Source organism: Tarenaya hassleriana, unplaced genomic scaffold (assembly GCF_000463585.1).
Source record: "Tarenaya hassleriana unplaced genomic scaffold, ASM46358v1 Cleome16, whole genome shotgun sequence".
In the NCBI taxonomy this organism is placed as follows: Eukaryota; Viridiplantae; Streptophyta; class Magnoliopsida; order Brassicales; family Cleomaceae; genus Tarenaya; species Tarenaya hassleriana.
Window position 1 is genome coordinate 1306152 of NW_010965019.1, and position 22921 is coordinate 1329072.

Below are 22921 nucleotides of genomic sequence, written 5' to 3' on the forward strand. Positions count from 1 at the left end.
TTTCCCTACCCTGCGAAACCCATTTAAGCATTAGTATCGAATCAGAGAACGTGATCATGGAATTCTTAGTAATGATTCACCTTCAGACATTTGTGATAAGCTGTTCCAGGAATGTCGAAAGGGAAGGAGATCAAACCCTTAATGAACGCAACAAAGTTTTCTCTTAGATTCTCCGAGGAGTTCCCTGGATCATGGCTTATCAGCTTTTTAGCAGTGAGGTCAAATATCATCTGGTAAAGAAGGAATCCATGTTAGCAAACTAGGAATCATCATATCACAAAGAACTGTATCAAAAGACAGGATCTTGTTTTTTTTTTTTTTCTTCTGTTTCTGCACTTACGCTTGCGGTTTCGTCTTTCAGTTCTGCTGAATCCTGACTCGACCAAAGATCTAACTTTCGACACGCAATCTGTTCGATTTCAGGGAGCATCTTCTTCAGGCCTTCATGTCCGAAGAGAGTCAAAACCATGTTCTTGAGGTACTTATACATGAATCCATGCAAAGAACCCACATTCTGTCTTCCAAATATCTCTGTGAAGGTTTCGGGATACCAGCTCTGGAAGCAACGCCCCTCCTGTTGGAACACGAAATAACTAAGCTCCGGTTCTGTCGAGACAATAACCGGTCGTCCCACAAGACTGGTCTTGAAAACCGGCCCGTATCTGCATATCACAAATCAAGAAAAGGTTAACCTGCAACAATCAAGAACATTAATATGCATAGAGATAAAAAGCAAAAAAAAAAAAACTTCACTTCTTTGTTCTCTCTTTGATAAAGGATGGAATGTCTGAAGAGGTATTAGGCCTGAAGAACTGGAGGGTCTCACCGAGCAGCGGCAAACCCATGGAACCGGGCGGAAGGTTCCCTCTGCATTTAGGGTTTCTCCATCTGTAAACCCAATGAGTGATACTAATCAGAAACAAAGATGCCCAAATGCACAATGCCCACATCACTGTTATAAGATTGCTTTTGTAAGATGAAGAAGTAATAATGGAAATCTGGTTATATGTAGCTGACAGAAACTGAAACTGAAACGTGCAGAAGGAAAGAAGACAGAGAAGAGAAGCTGTATAAGTGCTGGCGTATCTCATCAACCATATGATGAGCCCTTAAATAGACAGGCCAGTCTCTTATTACACGTCCCATTTTATCATATATATATATATATATATACACACACACTCATAGAAAGCACTCATACAATAATGTGAAGGTTACAAGGATGCTTCCTTTGTTATTGTTTATGTGTCTCTCATACACATTAAAACTATTTTTCTCTTCCCATATCTAATGCTAAATATTCCATGATCTTATGAAATCTTAGATACAACGATCAAAATAACTGACAGGTTGATCATATCTCTTGTGGGTTCGTTACAATTATTTTTAAGTCTAATTATTGGGTTCTCACATTCATGCTCTAAATCTCTTTATTAGATCTTGTTGTCTTGTGTTTATTATTACTTTCATATATATATATATATATATACACACTTTATTTTTTGTTAAAGATGTATATTTATGTATATACACAACCTCAATTATCATCAAAACCCAACAATCTCCTAATAAATTTAACCCATTTCACTTAAACAAAAACTCGGAATTTATGCATCAAAACCATGGGGGCTTTCTCTAATGACAAATAGGTAGCTCACTGTGTAATCTCCATTTCCCCTAAACCATTAGATTATGCATTGATTTACATAAAGTATGTGGGTCGAAAAAGCTTAGTTTAGGGATCGATTAATTAAGACTGGCTATATATATATGCCTAGAAGAACTAATCAATTCAAGACTATCGTGACAAAAATAGATGATGGTTAGGGTTTCACATTATTGTGGTATATCTCACATTATATCATGTATAAAAGATATTATAAGGAATTTAATAGAAAATAGTGAGAATTTACATAATATTGCAAATTGACAGAATGGCAGTTTCTCACATCATGGTACAAAAAATGGTTTATGTCTTCATCTTTGGACCAACTCACTTAATCTCTCTGCAAATTGTGTTTCCTCCATTTTTATGTTCCAATTTGAAAGGTATTGTGAAGATAGATATATTAAGTAAATATATATATAAAGATTTTCTTACATAAGGCTCAATTAAGTTAAGACCGTGAAAGAAAAAGGGAAGAAGTTCATACAATGCATAGAATGTGATGGTTTGGGAGATGCACCAATACAATGACAGCTCAAATAAGCTATTGTTTTAATTTCTCACACTTTTATAATGGAGTTACATGAATGATAATAATATATGATTGTTTATTTAATTCAACATTAAATAAGCTATTTTAATAATGTGGTGATGAATTGGTGGAATTTTCTTTTGTTTTTTTTTTCTCGAGATTTAGGAAATGAATAATTATTAGAGTTCATTGGATATTATTATTATTATATAATAATTATTATTGTTATTATGATTATGGTCATTGTAACCGTATTTTACCAAAAAGGAATATCGAAATTGTATTTTTCTTGAAAAAAGAAAATAAAAATCTCATTAAATTATTTGATGGAGCTGTTCAAGTGTTCCCTTCCCCATGATGTGGTGCGCTCTTATCTTTGCTTGAATCCTGCCTGTGTACCACGTGGCATAAATTTATTGGTGTGTCCAAACAATGTGGGCCCATAAGATGGAGATCTTCATGGTTTGGGCTGGCCAGTCTGGCTATATAATACATTAATACCCTTATTTCTTTTCCACTTTTATATTACATCGAATATAGACCATTAGAAATTTAGAACATCCATCACGAATAATTAGAATAAAATGGATATAATATCTATGGAAAAATTTGATATTATAATAATTAAAATCTTGCATTTATTTGGTCTTATGAGTTTTTATAATATTGAAATCAAGATTGATATATTTTAAAATATCTGAAATCAAATCTAAATAATTTAGATGAAATTATTTACAAAATATTTAGTGGTTATATTATTGACGATGGAAACAATAAGAAATGATGTTTTTTTTAATAATTTTCAAAGATCTTCGTGATTTATGTCAATATATTATGTTTTTCATTTCATGTGTCTCTACTACTGAGATATTCACTTAACATATCCAATCAAAAAAGAAAAAGAAAAATCAGTGGGAAGGTGGTGGTCTAAGAATATTATTTATCCCACTTTATAAATCTTGTTCCCGCAACATGAATATCATAATATGATATGAGTACGACTACTATTTTATTTTTTGAAAACCATAGTTCATATTCATGAAATAGGATTATAATAATAATAATAATAATAATAAAGAATTAAAGGTAAGGGAGAGAAATTATTGATAGAATAAATTTATAATAGGCGTTGAAGCTACACGAGGCTTTGAGAGAATTATGGAGAAAGCCTCTTCATCTTGTCCGTGCCGTACGCACTCAGTAACAACGACCACTTTGTCTCAATTTTTAATCCCTTTTTATATGGAAATCTTAAAGAATATATATAGTAAAAAATGGAATAGAAATTATGCTATATAGTATATAGCACATGTATATTGAGATAATTTTTATTGATAAGATCTGTCACTGGAATATTAACGAAAACCAAAACGGTTATAAAATATCGTTTTTAAAATTAATTTTACAATTTTCTACTCATCCCAAAATATCCAAATATACGATTTGAATATCATTATCGTTTAATTGCCAGTGAACCTTGTTCATTTTTTTCGTAACTCAAAATTTAAACGATGTATATAATGACACTAATCATCATTATCCGTACAATATGAGTATTTTTCTTTCAAAAGGGAACAATTAGGGTTGAGGACAGAAATTGGTGTTTACGTGTCTGCTTGTCCCCATAGGATTTGACCTTTCGCCTAAGTAAAAACTGCATGTCGTTGTGACTCACAACCATTTTAATATTTGTTTTTTATTTTAAAAAATTATCCTATATAGGTTTTATTATGGACATTCTATTTTAAATAAAATATCATCTGTGAATCATGTATCTCACTGTACTTGTAACTGCTAAATTATTCTATTTACGTTTGTTATTTAAAAGTTAGGGTTTTCGACCGAAATTCTTGATATTTTATAACTTAGTAAAGCCATTTGATGGGCTGAATGAATATTATTGCTAATGTATATTGAAATACACGTACAAGAATGTGAATGTAACTATTAAATATTTGTACCATTTTTTTTTTATTTTTTTATAATACAAAAGTTTAACGAGTATTTGACACTATTATATCTCTCAAAGAATCGAAGAAATAATATATCTCTCCAAATTTAGATTTAAATTTTAGTTAAAACTTTTTTTGTTTTATTTTTTAACCGTTGAACTATCCAATCTTATATATATTTCCATATTTTTCTATACATTTTACCAAAACCGGATAAATAAGTTGACCGACACTAATATTAAGCGATTTTAATTGTTGTTTGAATTTATAATCAGAAGATATACATGCTCGATTATTTCTACATATATATATATATATTATGGTCTGAGTATATGCAATTTTATAATCCGATCATTCTCATTAGAATCTACAATAAATCCATCTGTATTTTCTGAAAAAGACAGTCAATCGAGATCTTAGCCTGCATTTTGCATGCAATTTGAGTCAAATAAAATAATGTATTTTTTAAAATAAAATAAAATAACCTTGAGGGATAAGCAAAAGTAAAACTAATAGCTATGTTGTGGTCAGCAATGACCAAAAGACCCCGTCATAAATTATGGACCTAGGGAAACGCCAACTTAATTTAATAAGCCTCTACTACATGTTTACGTATTTTAGTACATATGCATAGAGATACACGTATAGGATATAGGTTTAAACCAAGTAATATAAATAAATTAATTAATTAATTGAAATTATGAAGTCCAAAAGTGTTAATTTGTTTTTAAGTTCGCATTTCAGTACCACGTGAATTTGCACGTAGCTTCGGTCCCACTCAAATTCAATCAATGAATATAAATAAAGCTACAAGCATATATTTAGAATCATAATCAGTTAACAACCCAATAATAATAATAATAACAATAATAAAGGCGGTGATGATAATAATCTTGGGTTTCTTTTTTTTTTCCTCACTGTTGTATCCAAAAATAGGAGTGATCAATTCGGTTTGATTCATATTTGGTTCTATTATATTTAAATTATGTTATTTGAATTTTATAAATATTATAACCATTTAATTTTTATATCGATTTCGAATCAGTTCGATCCGCTAGATTCAATTTTTATTGATAAAAAAAAATCTCTGTTTCGGATTCAGTTTCGTTATTTTTTTTATTTGATTCGATTTTTTCAGTTTAGAAAAATCATACTCTTTGAATTTTTATGTGCTCGACTATATAGTTATATATGATATTCGGTTGAAATTGGTTCTTAAACCCTATATTTTGCGAAAATATAGAATCAAGAAGATTCCGCTATGTTTGGGCCTGGCCCATTAACTTCAAACGAAGCCCACAATTTCATTTCACGAGGCCCGTTCCCATGAACAAGTGCGCGTGTTGGTTAATAATTATATCTGCAAGCAAGAATCAGAGATATTGGACCTTTCCTCTTCCTTTCCATGCTTTTCAATGTAAATTTACTCATTGAGCATTTGTACTTTTATTATTCCAAACACCCATCCCCTAATTTGTTTAATGTTTTTCTAAAATATATATTGATTAAAAATTATTTATATTTGTTATCAAATTATATTTTTATTTTGTTTCAATTTTTTCAAAAAATTTAAGATTACTATAAAATAAAACAAATCTACCGTAATTTAATCAGATTTAAATTTTATTTATATTTTTTTCTTTTATAATGAATTTTATTTTTTTATTTAAAATCCATATAATTATCAAATTTTAAAAATAATTTTTTTTGAAAAAAATGAGATCCTAAACAATTGGGGGCTCAGTCATGACACCACTTGCACACCCTATTAGACGGTCTTGGTTATATATATAAATATAATTTTTGTGAAGGATATATATTTAACAATATAAATGTGATCCGTAGAATGGACTAATGAATACATGTTTGATATTACTCACTCACAATATGAAGAGAAGGATGAATACAAATTTCATATAGAAGAGAGAATCTCGTTATTATACTCAATTTATCAATAAGATAAAATACAATGAGAGCAAATTGCACGCTACTGTTTACCAAAAAAAATAAAAAATTGCACGCTACAGTACATACATGTATATCTATATACGCACGTGTTGTCAGGCCACGTGCCATCACTGTAGATGGAAGTGAAAGACGTTGGAGGAGTTATCTTATAGTTAAAGGTGAATTTGCGCATTGGGAAATTAGCTAATAACCAACGGCCAAGCGAAAAAATAAGAAACCGAATCCGAATTATTGGATATAATTTTTTTTTTGATTGAAATTATTGGATATAATAATTTTACTATCGAATTCAAATTATTATGATATCCAATTTTTAGATCAAATTTGGATTATATTTGAGGTATTATCTTATGGTTAAGGTGAAATTTGCATTGTGGAAATTATCTAATCACTAACGGTAAAAGGGAAAAAAAATATATGCGTCAGTCAGGCGACAATCACGTGACACCAGAATGGCACGCACCAATATTAAAAAATAAATAAATGCGAAAAAGAAAGAGTGAAAAACAAAATACAAGTAATATTCTTTGCCCAATCGGAGACACCTTATTGAATTTGCCGTCGCAGCCAACGGTCATATTTCTCCGACAACATACCAACGGTCACTTAGCCCACCTTTAGATCTGCAAATCCTACGGCCAAGAATACTCCAAGGTTCCTCTCTCTTACCATCCCACTTCCCGACAAAAGAGAGAGAGAGAGAGAAACAAAATACAAGCAAAAAAAAAAGAGTGTGCGTGTATATATTTCTAAAACCTTCTTGAATTGTCCGTACACCGACCTCAACCTTCCCCTCAACGGTCATATTTCCCCGACAAATCACCAACGGTCACTTACCCCAACATTCTCCACCGTTGGATCCGAAGATCCTACGGTCAAGAACACTCCAGATTCCACTCGCCTACCATCACACTTCCCGACAAAAAAAAGAGAGGAAAATAACTTGCTGTAAAAAGGAAAGGTGGGAACTTCAATTATCGGAGACTAGGAAAGAGAGGTAGGAGTATGGTATTAGTAGCAGTAGTAGTATACTACTTGTAGTACAGAGGCGAGGGGGAGAGAGGGAGAGAGAGGGAGAGAGAGAGAGATAAGAAGAAGAAAAGGAACAATCTTTGAGAGTTCTATTTGTTTCCTTGATCTGGGTTTGTGAGTTTTGAGCAGTTCTATGAACCTGTAAAGAGATTCTTGATCTGGGTTTTCCCTGGATTCTTCTCGATTAGGGGTTCTCCTGGTTTCAGACCGATCTTTGAGAGTGTTTTCTTCAGCCGGGTGTTTGTAATTTCCATCATCCGAAGCTCTGGAACCGCCATGGATATGGCCGTTAACCGGGATATCGAACCGGGTTCGGAGCTCCTCGCATGTCTTTTCACTTACAGAAGCAAGCAAGATTCCTCTGTTCGCGAGGTGAATCTCTTGGTTTTCCAATGAATTGCTTTTGAAAGTTTAGGAATCCGATGATTGTTTTGTGGTAGGCTGTTTTGATCTTAGATTAGAAAATTTCCTTCATTCTTTCATTCTTTTTTCTGGATATAGTTTGCGGATTTGTTTCAACATTCATTCCATTTGTGTTCTTCAATTTTTTTTTTGCATACTCATAGGAAGATTTATTCATCTTGTTCATATAGGATCACTTTGATTTCACAAACACAACCAACAAAACACCCTTTTGATTTCGCTTATTTACTCATCGGATTCCTCTTTTTGTTTTTGGTAAAAAAGAATTCACACACACTTGGACTTAGACACTTTCTTCTTCAAAAAAACTCAGAGATTTGTTCAAATCATATAGGAGAATCAACCATACAGACATTGCATACTTGCATACACAGTTTTAGAGAGATTAGAACCAGAAACTGTAAGAAACTTGGAAACAAGATTAGGGTTTAAAAAGAAAAAAAAAGCAGAGACGGCCGTAGTCGGTAGAGGATGTTGGCAGGTTGCTCGAGCTCCACACTGTTGTCACCGACGAGAAGATTGAGGACAGAATCACCAGCAGCAGTTCAGTTTCATCATCACCACCATCAAGCTTGCCATTTTCCCATGAACACACAGAGATTGGACTTACAATGCAGTAGCTTCTCCCGCAAGGAATCTTCTTCGAACCGTTCATCATCACAGTTCGCCAGACCCCTCGGCAGAAGCAACTCACTTGACGGCAAACCCATCCAGTCCAAGACTTCTCTCAAGCAGCACATCAAGCTTCCACCTTTGGCAACAGCAAGAGGTGGAGAAGGGTTTTCTTGGAACAGCGGCGACAACATCAACAAGGGGAAGAATCTGAAGAGGTTGGCAGATGGTGACGACGAGTCTTGTCTGAGCAGAGCGAAGAGGAAACGAGGCGAAAGCCAGGATCAACCGTTGGGATCAGGTGATAGTTTCTGGTTTGGGCACTTCACCGGGCAGAATTCCCCAGAAGTGCCGTTTTCTCTGACGTGTTCAGGTGAGGAGATTTCTCAGCAATGGCCGAGTAATCCAAACTGGGTGGACTCGGTGATAACCGAGTTAGCGGGTATAGGGGACAAGGAGGGAGAGAGTAGCAGACCCGCACCGGTTAAGGAAGCTTCTGGATCAAGTGCATCATCCGAGAACGGCTTGCGATACAGGTTACCCGAACCAACAAACGGCTCAAGGAATCCTTACTCGCACGAAGGCAGAGGAGGAGGTGGAGGAGGAGCAGGGACAAGTGAAGAAGTGGACAACAACAACCATGGAGATGAGTTGCAGAAGGACTTTGAGCTTGTCGGCTTGCTTACAGGATGCTTAGAAGCAATTACCACAAAGAACATTGTGGCGATCAACCATTTCATGGCGAGATTAGGCGATCTTGCTTCTCCTAGAGGGAAAATCCCTCTCACTCGGCTCACTGCCTATTACACTGAAGCTTTGGCTCTGAGAATCACAAGGATGTGGCCTCACATCTTCCATGTCATGCCCCCTCGGGAATTCGAAAGAGCAGACGAGGATGAATCGGGAACTGGATTGAGGTTCTTGAATCAGGTGACCCCAATTCCAAAGTTCATTCATTTCACAGCCAACGAGATGTTACTCAGAGCATTTGAAGGGAAGGAGAGAGTTCACATCATCGACTTTGACATCAAACAAGGGGTGCAATGGCCGAGCTTCTTCCAGAGCTTGGCTTCAAGACCGAACCCTCCACTCCATGTTCGGATCACAGGCATTGGAGAATCGAAACAAGAGCTCAACGAGACAGGAGACCGTCTCTACAGATTCGCAGAGGCCCTGAATCTCCCGTTCGAGTTTCACCCTGTCGTTGACAGGCTCGAAGACGTAAGGCTATGGATGCTTCACGTCAAAGAAGGCGAATATGTGGCCGTAAACTGCGTTTTCCAGCTGCACACGGCGCTATACGACACGACAGGTGCAGCGATTAGGGCTTTTCTAGGGTTAATCCGAAGCATAAACCCAATCGCAGTCGTTATCGCGGAACAAGAAGCAGATCACGACACGGGTCATCTCGAAGCCCGTGTCTGCCACTCGCTCAAGTACTACTCCGCGATATTCGATTCACTGCACTTTAGTCTTCCGACAGATAGCTTGATCAGGGTCAAGGTCGAGGATATGTTCGGGAGGGAGATCAGGAACATCGTTGCTTGCGAAGGAAGCCACCGACAGGAGAGGCACATGCGATTCGGGCGATGGAGGAGGTTGCTGGAACAATCAGGGTTCCGGAATCTGGGAGTCTCGGAGAGGGAGGTTTTGCAGAGCAAGGTGCTTCTCCGGATGTACGGCGGCGGAGGCGGAGGCTTCACCGTCGAGCGGCGGGAAGAGGAGGAGGAGGGCGGCGGAGTGACGTTGCGGTGGTCGGATCAGGAGCTCTACACAGTGTCGGCTTGGACGCCCGGCGAGATCGGAGGGAGTTCTTCGTCTTTCTCTCAACGCAGCTAAATTTTTTTTTAACTTTTTTTAAAAGAAAAAAATACAAGAGTTTTTTTTTAGGATTTAGAGAAAGCTAGAGATGAAAAATGAGGGAAAAAAAATAGAGAGATCGGATGTTTTTCTATTATTTTTTATTCTTTATTTTTTTTTTAATTTATTTTCCAGAAAACTACAAAACTTAATAGATGAAATTGTATGTCTTTGTAATGTTTTACATTATTGTATTTTTTTTGTTCAGTAATGAAAAATTCTATTTCAGTTTTTAGTGAATTTAATTGTGCATTTTGTGGCTATTTAGACTTAGCATTAGGCAATCTGTTCTGTCTGGTTTAATATAAATATCTGTTTTTTCATATGAAATCGATCCATTAGCGGTCAAAAGGGAAAATGAGATTGAAATAAATAGATTATGGATAGCTACAAAGATATCTAAATGTAACCAATAATAAATTAAATATTATTTAACAGGTCCTACAAATAAATCGCCCTTTATGTATATATGTATCTTCTTACCAAACATTTCCCTTTTATTGCCCTGTTCTTGAGGAAAGAATTGCGTGTGCGACGAGACCCGCGATGAAAAGGTTCGCAATTTCTGAATAAGGTTGGAATATTCGATTTCTGGAGAATTCAATCCGATCTATTTTCCTTTAAATTCTCAGCATCTTCGCATTCGAGGAGGGATTTTTTCTAGGGTTTCGTTTCCAGTGCGTGATGGGTGCGGGTCTCTCTGGGTTTCAAAATGGGTTTTCTACGGATTCTTGCTCTGGTGATCGGAATTTGTCGAAGACCAATCTGGGTGATTTGCCGGAGAGTTGTGTGGCTCTGATCGTTGAGAATTTGGATCCGGTTGAGATCTGCAGATTCGCGAAGCTTAACAGGGCGTTTCGCGGCGCTTCCTGGGCCGATTTCGTCTGGGAATCGAAGCTTCCTCCGAATTACAGTCTTATCCTCGAGAGAATCCTCGGTGTTTTCCCGGAAAATTTGCAGAAACGGGATATTTATTCCTGTCTTTGTCGGATCAATTCCTTCGACGACGGCTCCAAGGTTCGTGCTTTACGCCCCCTATGCTTTCTCTTACTTTGCCCTGTTAGTTTTCCCGGAAAATTTAGGGTTTTTGGACGGTTTTGGGAACAGAAGTTTCGAAGGATTTGTATGAACCAATCTGTTTGATCAAATCTCTGTTTGCTTTTCGGGAAAGCCAGAGAAAATTCTTGAATCAGATGAGATGAAAAAAGAAGAATATGTTATCATCTGTGTCTTTTCGTCCGGGAAACTTGCGTGTGTTGGTGTATTGATTTAGCTTTTGTGAATTGGTTTTGGCATTAGCAGGGACAAGTGAAGAAGTGGACAACAACAACCATGGAGATGAGTTGCAGTTCCTGCAGAAAGTGTGGCTTGATAAGAGAACAGGAGGCATCTGCCTATGCATTTCGGCCCGGGGTTTATCGATCACCGGCATCGATGATCGGAGATATTGGAGTCATATTCCATCTGATGAATCTCGGTAAGACTCGATCAACAATCTCCATTTGGATTTGGCAAAGAATCATCAATTTCTGTCCATAGTGTGTCTGTGTTTCCCCACAACCAGATTGAGATTGAGTCTCACATGGCTTATTAGATCTGTCTCTATTTAGGTATGTCATTGGTATAATTTTGATGATCAAACATTCACCATTTCCGGTTAAAATTTGCATTTTTCCGATAACTGAATTCTGAATTTGTAATTGATTATGAAGCTTTTACATTTCGTGTCAATTCATTTTAGTCGAATACGGATTTGTTTCTAAAGAAATCGGCAAAAATGTTTATAGGACACTTAGATAACAGTATTACTGAAAACAGCTAAAAAGTTTGGAACTTTAACCGTCATTTCCAGTTGAAGTTCGCATTAGCCGGTTAATATTTTGATGATCAAAATCTAACGTTCTTGCCAGTATCTGTTTCTTTCACTAGTTCTGTGTCTGAAAATAAATCCTTTCTCTTGATTATACAGATTTTCATGCATAGCATATCTCCAACAAATCTGGTGGTTTGAAGTCGATGGAGAAATCAACTTCCCGCTCCCACCCGGAACCTACAGCGTCTTTTTCAGGCTTCAACTTGGCCGACCCACCAAGCGGTTCGGCCGTCGGGTCTGTAACACTGAGCAGGTCCATGGTTGGGACATCAAACCTGTTCGGTTCCAACTCTGGACAGAAGACGGTCAGTACTCCACTTCTCAATGCATGTTAACCGAGCAGGGAAACTGGACTCATTACCACACCGGAAACTTCGTGGTGGAGAAATCGAAAAGGTCGAGTACAAGGTTAAAATTCTCAATGACCCAGATCGATTGTACGCATACCAAAGGCGGGTTATGTTTAGATTCTGTAATTGTATACCCGAGCCGGTTGATGCGGTTTTAGGTCATCAACCGGGGCCGGTTTAGGGAGAGGTTAAAGCCCCGTTTTTTAAGGAGTTCTTTAGCCTTTTTGTAGAATTTGGGGGAACAAACAAACAAGAAAAGAATGCAAATGTTGTGATAGACCTAAAATTCAAGAGATTTTAGTTCAGGGTTTCTCAGAGTTTATAAGGTCAAATATGTAACCAAAAGTTGTGAACTTTTATTAATCTTTTATTTGTTTTGTTGAATCTCTATTTCAGTATTTTCCAAGTCAACCAAAGGTGGGTACCAATGTTGGTACAGTATTGGGATCGGTATGATAATCCGGTTTATAATTTGCACCGGTTAAGCCAAATCAGAAGATGAGTGTAGTAGACTCTAAACATGCTTCAAGGCTGTTAGCGAAGTGTTTCCTTTCCAATATCCATAGGTAATCAAAGGTAAAAACAATAACATGGGTCCTAAGTGAGAGAGAGCAGTGTTTCGACAAAATAATCGTCAAGGCTAAAGACAATGACCTTAGTCACGTGGGCAAACGGTTGGATTCAGTTCGGATTCGGCAAAGATAACGTGGTGTTTAGTACAAACCTCCGTGCATGCTACGTTCCAGCAGGAACATGAACGATTCAGAAAGTTAGATTAATTTAAATTAAAAATGACAAAAATTGAGAAAGGAAAAGCATGATACACGATCCACACGACTCTGTGTATATATATATATATATATATATATATATATATAGGTAGGCTGTTTTGATCTTAGATTAGAAAATTTCCTTCATTCTTTCATTCTTTTTTCTGGATATAGTTTGCGGATTTGTTTCAACATTCATTCCATTTGTGTTCTTCAATTTTTTTTTTGCATACTCATAGGAAGATTTATTCATCTTGTTCATATAGGATCACTTTGATTTCACAAACACAACCAACAAAACACCCTTTTGATTTCGCTTATTTACTCATCGGATTCCTCTTTTTGTTTTTGGTAAAAAAGAATTCACACACACTTGGACTTAGACACTTTCTTCTTCAAAAAAACTCAGAGATTTGTTCAAATCATATAGGAGAATCAACCATACAGACATTGCATACTTGCATACACAGTTTTAGAGAGATTAGAACCAGAAACTGTAAGAAACTTGATTGTTTTTTTCTTCTCTCTCTCTCTCTCTCTCTCTCTCTCTCTCTCTCTATATATATATATATATATATATATATATATATATATATATAGTACAAGTTCATGGACATATTTTCTTAATTTCATTCCTTTAATCATATGTATGTAATAACCTTTGAATTTTATATTTTTATATATCAATCCGTTTCAATAATATTCGCAACGCTATAAGTTATAGATAATTATGAATCAAGAAGAATTTTTTTTTTGTGAGAGAGAACTACGCTACGCAACCATATAGGTATCAAAATAAAATATTTATTTATATATCGAGCAGTGAATATTAAAGGAATGAGATTTCGAAAATTAACAAGTACCAATTAGAACATTGGTATTACAAGTTCTTCAATAGTGTCTCCCATCATAGATTTATGTCTGGATTCGATCTTCATTTCATCTGAACAAAAAAAAAAATAGAAGGAAATTGTTAAAGTGATAATTATATATTCAAACCCTAACAAGCTAACCATGAAAATTTTTATCAAAGTCAGGATTTCCATTGATGAATTATGTTAAGATGAAAAAGAAAAATTATAAAAATAAAAGAAATAATGAATGGCATATACCTTTCGAGGTGTGGCGAAATGAGAGTGAGAAGAGGAGAGAGAAGGAGGATTCCGACACTCTTTGATGCAAGTGAAAGGACAGACAAAGGCCTTCCACTTCTTCTGCATTGCACAGCCCACAATGCAAAATTGGTAGCACTGTCCGAACGAGATTGCTTCTGCCTCTATCACTAGTGTCCCCATCATCATCATCATCATCACCATCCCCACCATCATCACCTTTCTGCTCTCCATCTCTCTCTCTCTCTCTAAATGTTTGTTTGTGGGTGTTCTTTGGGTGGGTGCGTTGGGTGGGTTTATATAGAGGGGTAATTTGTTTCATAATTTCATTAAATGGGTTTTCTCTTTTTGTAATCTTCATATAAAGTGAAAGAAATCCTGAAAATAATACCTGATTAGTACACAATATCCAGCTGATTGAGATCTCTAGATATGGTTTTAGTGAAAAATTGACGCTAAATGGCGCGTATATGACAAACAGGAACTTGGATCATTAGGAAAGTGAGATCAATTTTACAATATATTTGACAGAATTAGAATTTTTTCAGGAAAGGAATTCGACGATGCATGCATGTCTTCATGCAGGTGAACTGTATCTAATGTATACATTGGATCATGCACATTACTGTGCCTCAATTAAGGCATTACCCTTAACTTCCGTTGGTAGATTACAACTAGGTAATTGGATGTTTTATAAAAATAAAAATATTTGTACAAAAAATAAAGAACCTCGCTGCTTGTCGCGAATTACACAGAAACAAAAAACTAGTTGATGATTTAATAATATAAACCAGAAATAATAACAGAATTAGGCAAATCTAACCCTCCACCTAAACTGGAGTCTCTCATGTCGAATGGCACAAAGCAGCCAAAAGCCCATGTATCATAATGCTTCAAGAGCATCGCTTTCACAGTAAAGCTTCCACCTTTAACAATGGACTGAGACTTTACATGCATCCTCCATCGATAAAGCTTCAATCTTTTGTTTTTCGGTAAAGGTTGACTGTATTACTAGAGCAGCGTTACATTGAGTGTTCTGCCTCGCATATTACAAAAAACAAAGGAGACAATTCCTAAGTAGTAGGAATTATAGAGACAGAGACAGAGAACTGATTGTTCTAATCATTACCCCCCAGGAGGCAGAGGAGAACCAGATCTGCAAACAAGAGCTTGCTCGATCGGGATTTTGCAGTCGCAGTGCCGCGATTCGTGTTCGAAAAGCTCTGTCGACTTCTCTCTTCATGCCCGATATGTCGGAGTAAGTTGCCATAAAACGAGTATCATCCATCTTCTGTCCCTGCATAGCTGGTAGTGTGGCATGGCCTCTAGCACCTGAATCCATGAGAGAACAGAGAGATTGATACCAAGCCTACCGATACCCGATGCGAGGATCAGCTGTAGAAGATGTGATCTCTTGAGGAATTATATAACAGGCAGAGGGGATTGTTTCCAATTCCCCATGAGATCATGCGATCTTTTGTTGGGAAGCGATTCAAATTGATCAACCAGAACATGAAGGCTTGTTGGCCTTTATACCATATGGTGGCTAGGGGAGGCGAGGAAGTTGCCGAACTCCCGAGTGATTTCCATATGTCCTTAGCCACAAAGGTAGTGATAGGCAGGCTGTTGGCTATCCATATACAGGTGTCTGGGTCTGAGGATAGATGCAAACCTGCAAGGTAGGTGGCGAGAGCGAGGGCAGCATCAGATCGCGGATGTGCCAGCCTCCAACGACCTTGGTTATGGGCGTTGGAAACAAAGGCATCCCGAGGAATGCCCATTTGAGCAGTTCCGGTGGCACCGGAAACATCCCATGGAGGACCCAACGGTGTCCAAGAATCGAACCAAAATTTGGTGGAATCTCCGCCATCCGACGCGAATGCTGACGAAGGATGATGCCCATGACCGTAACTTGAGCATTTTCTTGAAGGTCCATGAGGGTGCTTCAATCTTTTAACACTGATGACTTGAGAAACAGTCTTCTCTGTGTTGTAAAGAGGATACAACCTTTTAAGATAAGGACCTAAAATTCAACAGATTTTAGTTTAGGGTTTCTCAGAGTTTATAAGGTCAAATATGTAACCAAAAGTTGTAAGCTTTTAATCTTTTATTTATTTTGTTCATTCTCTCTATTTCATTCATTTCCAAGTCAACCAAATGTCGGTACAAAAGATATTTGGAATCAGTATAATAGCCCGGTTTTAAATTTGAACCGATTAAACCAAATCAGAAGAGAAACGTAAACTCTAAATATGCTATGCTTAAAGAATGTTTCTGTGGTCTATTGGTTCTGTAAGTATTTTTTTTTACTTTCATTCTTTTAATAGCATATATGTTGTGTGAATGAAATAAGATAACCCTAGAATTTCATATTTTATATATTAATCCGTTTCAATAGTATTCCTAACGCTATAAGTTATTGATAATTATGAATTGGGAAGAGTTTTATTTTTTTGGGAAAATCCTAAAAATTTATTCATCTTTTCAATTTTGATAAAACCAAATCTCATTTTTTTAACTAAAAAAATATTGAATTTCTTAAATTGTCCAAAATAATACATGAACTATTCGATGAGTGTCAAATTAACAAACGAACTGTTGTGGTGTACGAAAGTGCTGACGCGACGAACAAACGTGCAATGTGAAAACTTTTTTACACCACGTCTACTAGGGGTGGGCACGAGGGGTATCCGGACTTTTTAGGGTACCATTATCTCGATCTTGGTATTGTCGAGTTTTTGATTGGAATGTATAGATCTCTATCTCGCGATGCCCGAGTACTCGAATCTCGGATACCCGAGACACGAGTTCGGGTATCCGCGATACCCGAACTCGTGTAAAATTTTGAAAAAAAAACTGGACAAATTTGAGGGAGCAAGGCAGAGACAAAGAGACTAAACGGAGGAGTGCAAGGCAGAGACTGAATCGAGACAGAGTAAAGCAGAGATGGTGGAGAGACCGCAAAACTAGGGGAGCAAGCCAGAGATACCGAACTGAGAGTGAGAGAGAGTAAGCCAGAAATGGAGATACCGGTCTGTACTCGTCACCCGACGACAAAACTGAGACCTGGCGGAGAGCATGACAGAGAGCAAGGTGGAGATGAGGCTGGACAAATCTCACAAACGCAGAGCCACAGAGATGTTGAGACTAGAGAGAGAGGGCTGAAACTTGTAAAAAAAATGAGGCGGAGAGTTGTCTGAGAGAGAGAGAAGACATCGATTAGAATTATGAATATTAAAGGTATTTAGGTAAATTTATTAAAAATTAAGGTATTTTAGTAATTTATTTATTTTACCGGATATCCGTGTGATAATCCGTCTTGAAATATCTAAATCCGAACTCAAAACTCGGGTTTTTCATCTCACGGAACCTGATCTTTATCTTATTGTCTCACGAGTAATTATTTCTGGGTATCCGCGAGATAGGGTATCTGAAAATCCGCGGATCTCGGATAAAAATGCTCACCCCTAATGTCTACAGTTCTGTACGCAACGCGGCTCAATTGTTTAATTTGACAACACTCATCAAATAATTTATATATTATTTCGGACAATTTAAAAAATTTAGCATTTTTTTCAAAGAAAATTCAGGTATTTTTTTGTCAAAATTGAAAAGTCGAGTATTTTTTTCTCCATATATTTTTTTTTTGTATAGGTACCAAAATAAAATATTTATTTATATATATAAAGTAGTGAATATAAAAGGAACGTGTAACTTTTTTCCTTATTGATGATAATAAAAAATTAATAAAAACCAATTAGAATATTGATATTACAAGTTCTTCTGTAGTGTCTCCCACCATGGATTTACGCTGGCCCTCGACCTTCACTTCATTTGAACCAAAAAAAAAACGGAAAAGAAAAAGAAAATTGTTAGAGTGATAATTATATATTGAAACCCTAACGACCTAGCCATGAAAATTTTATCAAACTCGAATTTATACTGATGAACTAGGTTAAAATGAAAAAGAAAAATTACAAAAATAAAAGAAATAATGAGTGGGGGTATATATGTATACATTACATATATACCTTTCGAGATGTAGGGGAATGATCAGGGAGAGAAAAAGAGAGAGAATCCTGATTCCGGCACTTTTTGACGGAAGAGAAAGGACACATGAAGGAATAGCACCCCTTCTCGGCTATACAAGCCACCAGACACATTGGGTAGCACCGTCCAAAGACAGTGCTTCTGTCTCTACCACCAATGTCCCCGTCATCATCACCATCACGTTTCTGCTCTCCATCCCTCTCTGTTTGTGGGTGTTCTTTGGGTGGGTATATATAGAGGGGTAATTCGTATCATCATTTCATTGAATTGGTTTAATTTGTTGTAATCTTCATATAAAGTGAAAGAAATCCATACACTTAGAAAATAATGCCATGATTAGTACAAAATATCGAACTGATTTTGATCTCTCGACTTGGTTTTAGTGAGAAATTGGTGTTAAACGACAACAAGAGCTTGAAAAATCAGGAAAGAGATCAAATTTACAATATATTTGACGAAATCAGAATATTTTCAAGAAAGAAATTCCACGATGCATGCATGTCCTCATGCAAGTGGAATGTGTACGGTGATTGTATCATGCACATTAAGGCATTACCCTTATTAGCTTCCACTGGTAAATTGCAACTAGGTAATTGAATGTTTTATAAAAATAAAAATACTTGTAGAAAAAATAAAAAACTTCACCGCTTGCAATGAATTACACACAATCAAAAGGTGGTACGGCATTGAAATCGATATAATATATAGCCCGGTTTTAAATTTGAACCTATTAAACCAAATCAGAAGAAGAGTGTAGATTCTAAATATGTTTAAAGGTTGTTCCCATCGTCTTTAGGCTCTATACATATTTTTTTTACTTTCATTCTTTTAACAAAAAATAGCATATAAATACCTAAAGTTTTATGAAAATCTCACAAAAATATCTGGACTATAAAACTTCTATATAAATATCTGAACTTTAAAAATCCTATATAAATATCAAAACTTTTGAAATTTTTTCCAAATAAATACAAATTTCAGTTATTTTTTAGATAAAAACAGGTGATTTCATTAACAAATTTCTGGCGGACCATACTGGTCAGTCGGACTTGTGCATGTGGCTCGAACCTGTCTTGGTCCGGCGAACTGAAATCTTGGTCCGACAGACCAAGAGTTGTCGGCAGTGTCGGTAATGCGGGCTTGGTCCGTCGGACCAAGAGTTGGTCAGCACCAGACCAAGCAATTGGACAGACCCATAGTGTGTTTTCTCATCTTTTTCTTGGTGGGAAGTAGATGGGGAATGCTAGGCATGCACAACCTTATCTCATCCTTAGACCATCAGATGAGCCAAGGGAAGTTTGGAGAGACTCTCTCAAGCGTAGGAGTGTGTTCCTGAATCCAAAACAAGAGATTTGATCTCTTCAAACTCTAGCAAGCAAGATTCCAAGTGTTGGAATCTATCCCAATTGGGCGTGGATCGCTCAAGAAGGTGTTGGCTCTTTCAACACCTTAGTTGTGATCAATTAGTTGCCTTCAGATTGTGAATTTAAGGTTTCAAAAAGGTTAGTTTTTGTTCTTGAAGATCTTCATCAAAGCATGATTGGTTCGTGGTCGTTCAAAATCATTTTGAATGTCATTTTCGTTGCGCAAGCCTGTGGACCAGATCTGAAACATGGTTTTGAATCGGTGAATGAGGATCCTGCGTGACTCGGCAGTGGTATTAGAGTCCGGTTGTTGGTTTCGATGAAAAATGACCACTCTTGAGGGAATTTGAAAGTGTTCAAACTTAGATTTTCCTTGGTTTTGATCCATGTAGAAGCTGTGATATAATTGAATCTATGGTAGATTTTTTTGTGTAACTTTACATGGATGTGCAGAGGCTTGAATCATGAGTCAGTTCGAGAAAACGGAGCGAAAAACGGATTCGAATAAAACTCAAAATCAGATCGAGTTGAAAAACTTTTATTTTCTGCGCAGAATCCTACGGTCCGGCAGACCAAGAGTTAATCAGCCCCGAATCGCAAGTTCGAACTTTGACTAGGACAAGTTCGGTGGACCCAAAAAGAGAAGAGTCAGACAAAAACAGTCTTGGTTCGGTGGACCAAAATGTTGGTCCGGCGGATCGGACATCTGTTTGGTCCGACGTGAAATTCTATGGTTCGAGAGCCCATCCGACATGTGTGGTCCGACGGACCAAGAGTTGGTATGACCCTGACCAAATATTTCGGATCAGACAGAACAAAGTGTTGGTCCGAGATGGCGAGCCACTGACTGAAGGTGGCTAGTCCGGCGGATCAAATGTTGGTCCGACTCGGACCAATCACATCAGTTCGAGCGGATTGAACTCTGGTCTGTGTGAGAAGGAGTTGAGTCTTGGGTCCTGGTCCGACAGACCAAGTTCTTGTCAGGACCGGACCAACTCTAGAGACTCCGGTGCTTCTTTTTTAGTTCGAGCTGACCATCCGAGTTCACTTGTGGTTTGGTCCGGCGGACCAAGATATGGTCTGGAACCAACCAATTGTTTGTCGGATTTTCGCGTTTTCTGAACTCGATTTGGTTAAGTAATGTTACTTGATTGAGTTGATTGTGATAATTTTGGTCTATGACTTAATTATGTAGATGGCCTATATGAATTAAGTGCATAGAATTTAATCAAGTATAAGAGTTACTTGATTGAGTGGAAATTTCAGGACTGAGATTACTAAGCTGAATAGATGATCTATTCGAGCTAAGTAACAAGTCTGATCAAAAGTATAATGATTATATTTTGATCGAACGAGAAAATAACTATTACAATTAGAGTTCTTGCCAAGACCTTGGTAATTCGTGTATGGGACACCTCAAAACTGTGTACACTGAATTATTTAAGTGAGATAGGGATTGAGAAATGATTTCTCATCTCTTGAATGTAATAAATTGCTTTTTGATAACGAAAGAATCTCTCGTTATAATTTCAAACTAATATCGCTCATGTTTCAAGCACTTGTCAAGGTTTCGATCGTCTGTGATGGGTCATGTCAAAGCTGAGTGATGGCTCGGATGTTATCTAGATTTCATTGCGATATGCCTTTGGTTTTTAGATGGGTTTTACACATCCTAGGCATTTTAGAGCCCATTTAGTCCTTCGGGACTAGTTTACGGTTTTCGCAGGTCTGTGAGGAGAAATGTAGAAATTCGACGTAAGACGAGGAAATCAAAAACTCGGATCAGACTGAATCAACGTTGGTTTGGCAAAACCACACACCCGAGGATTTGGAGACTTTGCATACACGTGTAGGTCGAGACCGTTGTGCAGAAACCGAGACAAAAAGCTGAGAAAACGGATTCAAGGAGGAAACCCCTGGACCAATCGGTCCAGACAATATCGCCAGCCAGATCGAGACCGTTCCAAAAATGATCTAGATCGGTGGGTCCACACCTGGACCGATCAGTCTAGACGAACTGATAGACAAAAATCACGAGTTTCGTGATTTCTAGGGGATTCTGTACTTTGGGGACGAAAAAAGAACCATTTTTTCTCTAGTTGGAGCTTGGTTATTGATGTTATGGAGGAGAGTGAAGGGGATTTGCCATGGAATTGAAGATTGAAGCCCATTTTGAGCATCTCTCTCTCCCTTCTCTCTCTACGTTTCCTCTTTTCTCTCTTTTGTTGTTGAACATGGTTAGTGATACGATCTTGGACTCAAAAGTTCTCAAATAAGGTGAGAAGGATAGTCGTGGATGTTACCAAAACCCCTTAACAATTCGTGAATCAAACCTAGGAGTAGTCTCAATCCTTGAGGACTTCCTAAACCCAATCCAAACATGGTTAAAAAACCATGTAAGATATATCCATGAGTAAAACTCGAAAACGAATTGAATTGGACGCAATTAAAAAATCCGAAAAATCGAATATTTTTTAAAAAGATCGAATTTTTTTAGTACAAACTGAAACTGAACCGAACCGAATATGATATAATAACTGATTGGTAAATAATTTTGTAAAACTGAAAGAATCGAACCGAACTATTCCTGAACCAAATACTGAAACGTCGATCCCTACTTTTATTGATTTTGTTCAATCTCTCTATTTCAATAGTTTCCAAGTCAACCAAATGGCGGTACAAAACGTGGTATGATATTGGAATCAGTATAATAGCCCGGATTTAAATTTGAACCGGTTAAACTAAATTAGAAGAGGAGTATAGGTTCTAAATATACTTAAGGTTCTTTATGTTATCTATGGGTTTTATAAGTATTTTCTTACTTTCATTCTTTTAATAGCATGAATGTTGTCTAAATAAAATAAGATAACCCTAGAATTTCATATTTTATATATCAATCCGTTTTAATAATATTCGCAATGCTATAAGTTATTGATAATTATGAATCGGCAAGTGTTTTATTTTTTTAGAAAAATAAGAAAAAATGAACTTTTCAATTTTAACAAATAAAACCTAAATTTTTTTTGAATTAAAAAAATACGAAACTTTTTAAATTATCCAAAATAATACTTGACCTATTCGACGAGTGTTAAATGAATTTAATATCCTGTCGTGGTGTACGAAAGTACTGACGTGGCTAACAAAAGTTCAGTGTAAATTTTTTTATGCCATGTTATATTTCCATACGCACGTCAGATCAATTTTTTAATTTAACACTGTCGAATAATTTAGATATTATTTTTTATAACTTAAAAAGTTTAATGTTATTTTCAAAAAAAAAGTCAAATATTTTTTTGTCAAATTGAGAAGTAGAGTGTGTGTTTTATGTCTTTATTTTTATTTTTTGGAAATGGTACC

General features: G+C 36.5%; 4 protein-coding genes across 6 annotated transcripts in view; 2 read left to right on the plus strand and 2 right to left on the minus strand.

Annotated features, from left to right (window-relative positions):
* The window catches only part of LOC104809419 (cytochrome P450 87A3), a 3296-nt gene extending 2212 nt beyond the window's left edge, over positions 1-1084 (minus strand). For 2 of the 3 annotated variants that reach the window (XR_002024039.1, XM_019202119.1), the window contains exons 1-3: positions 754-1084; positions 341-662; positions 81-230 (exon numbers count right to left, since the gene is read on the minus strand). Coding sequence is in view for 2 of the 3 variants with exons in the window: in XM_019202119.1 (XP_019057664.1) it covers positions 81-230; positions 341-662; positions 754-950 (669 nt within the window). In the remaining variant the exon portion in view is untranslated. The remainder of the gene's footprint in view (positions 1-80; positions 231-340; positions 663-753) is intronic. The other variant, XM_010535412.1, reaches the window with a different exon arrangement.
* A 6495-nt stretch (positions 1085-7579) lies between these two features.
* On the plus strand, positions 7580-10227 carry LOC104809421 (scarecrow-like protein 28). The gene has a single exon (XM_010535414.1). It carries the CDS (start codon positions 8045-8047, stop codon positions 10022-10024), a length of 1980 nt encoding a protein of 659 aa, XP_010533716.1. The 5' UTR covers positions 7580-8044; the 3' UTR covers positions 10025-10227.
* Positions 10228-10498: 271 nt separating this feature from the next.
* Positions 10499-12652, plus strand: LOC104809420 (F-box protein PP2-A12-like). Its single transcript, XM_010535413.1, has 4 exons — positions 10499-10599; positions 10678-11062; positions 11404-11522; positions 12015-12652. The coding sequence occupies exons 1-4, from the start codon at positions 10592-10594 to the stop codon at positions 12424-12426; spliced, it is 924 nt and encodes a 307-aa protein (XP_010533715.1). The 5' UTR covers positions 10499-10591; the 3' UTR covers positions 12427-12652.
* Positions 12653-15541: 2889 nt separating this feature from the next.
* Positions 15542-18396, minus strand: LOC104809660. The gene is made up of 2 exons (XM_010535704.1): positions 18324-18396; positions 15542-16173 (listed from the first exon to the last, which is right to left on the minus strand). The coding sequence occupies exons 1-2, from the start codon at positions 18394-18396 to the stop codon at positions 15542-15544; spliced, it is 705 nt and encodes a 234-aa protein (XP_010534006.1).
* Positions 18397-22921: the final 4525 nt, after the last annotated feature.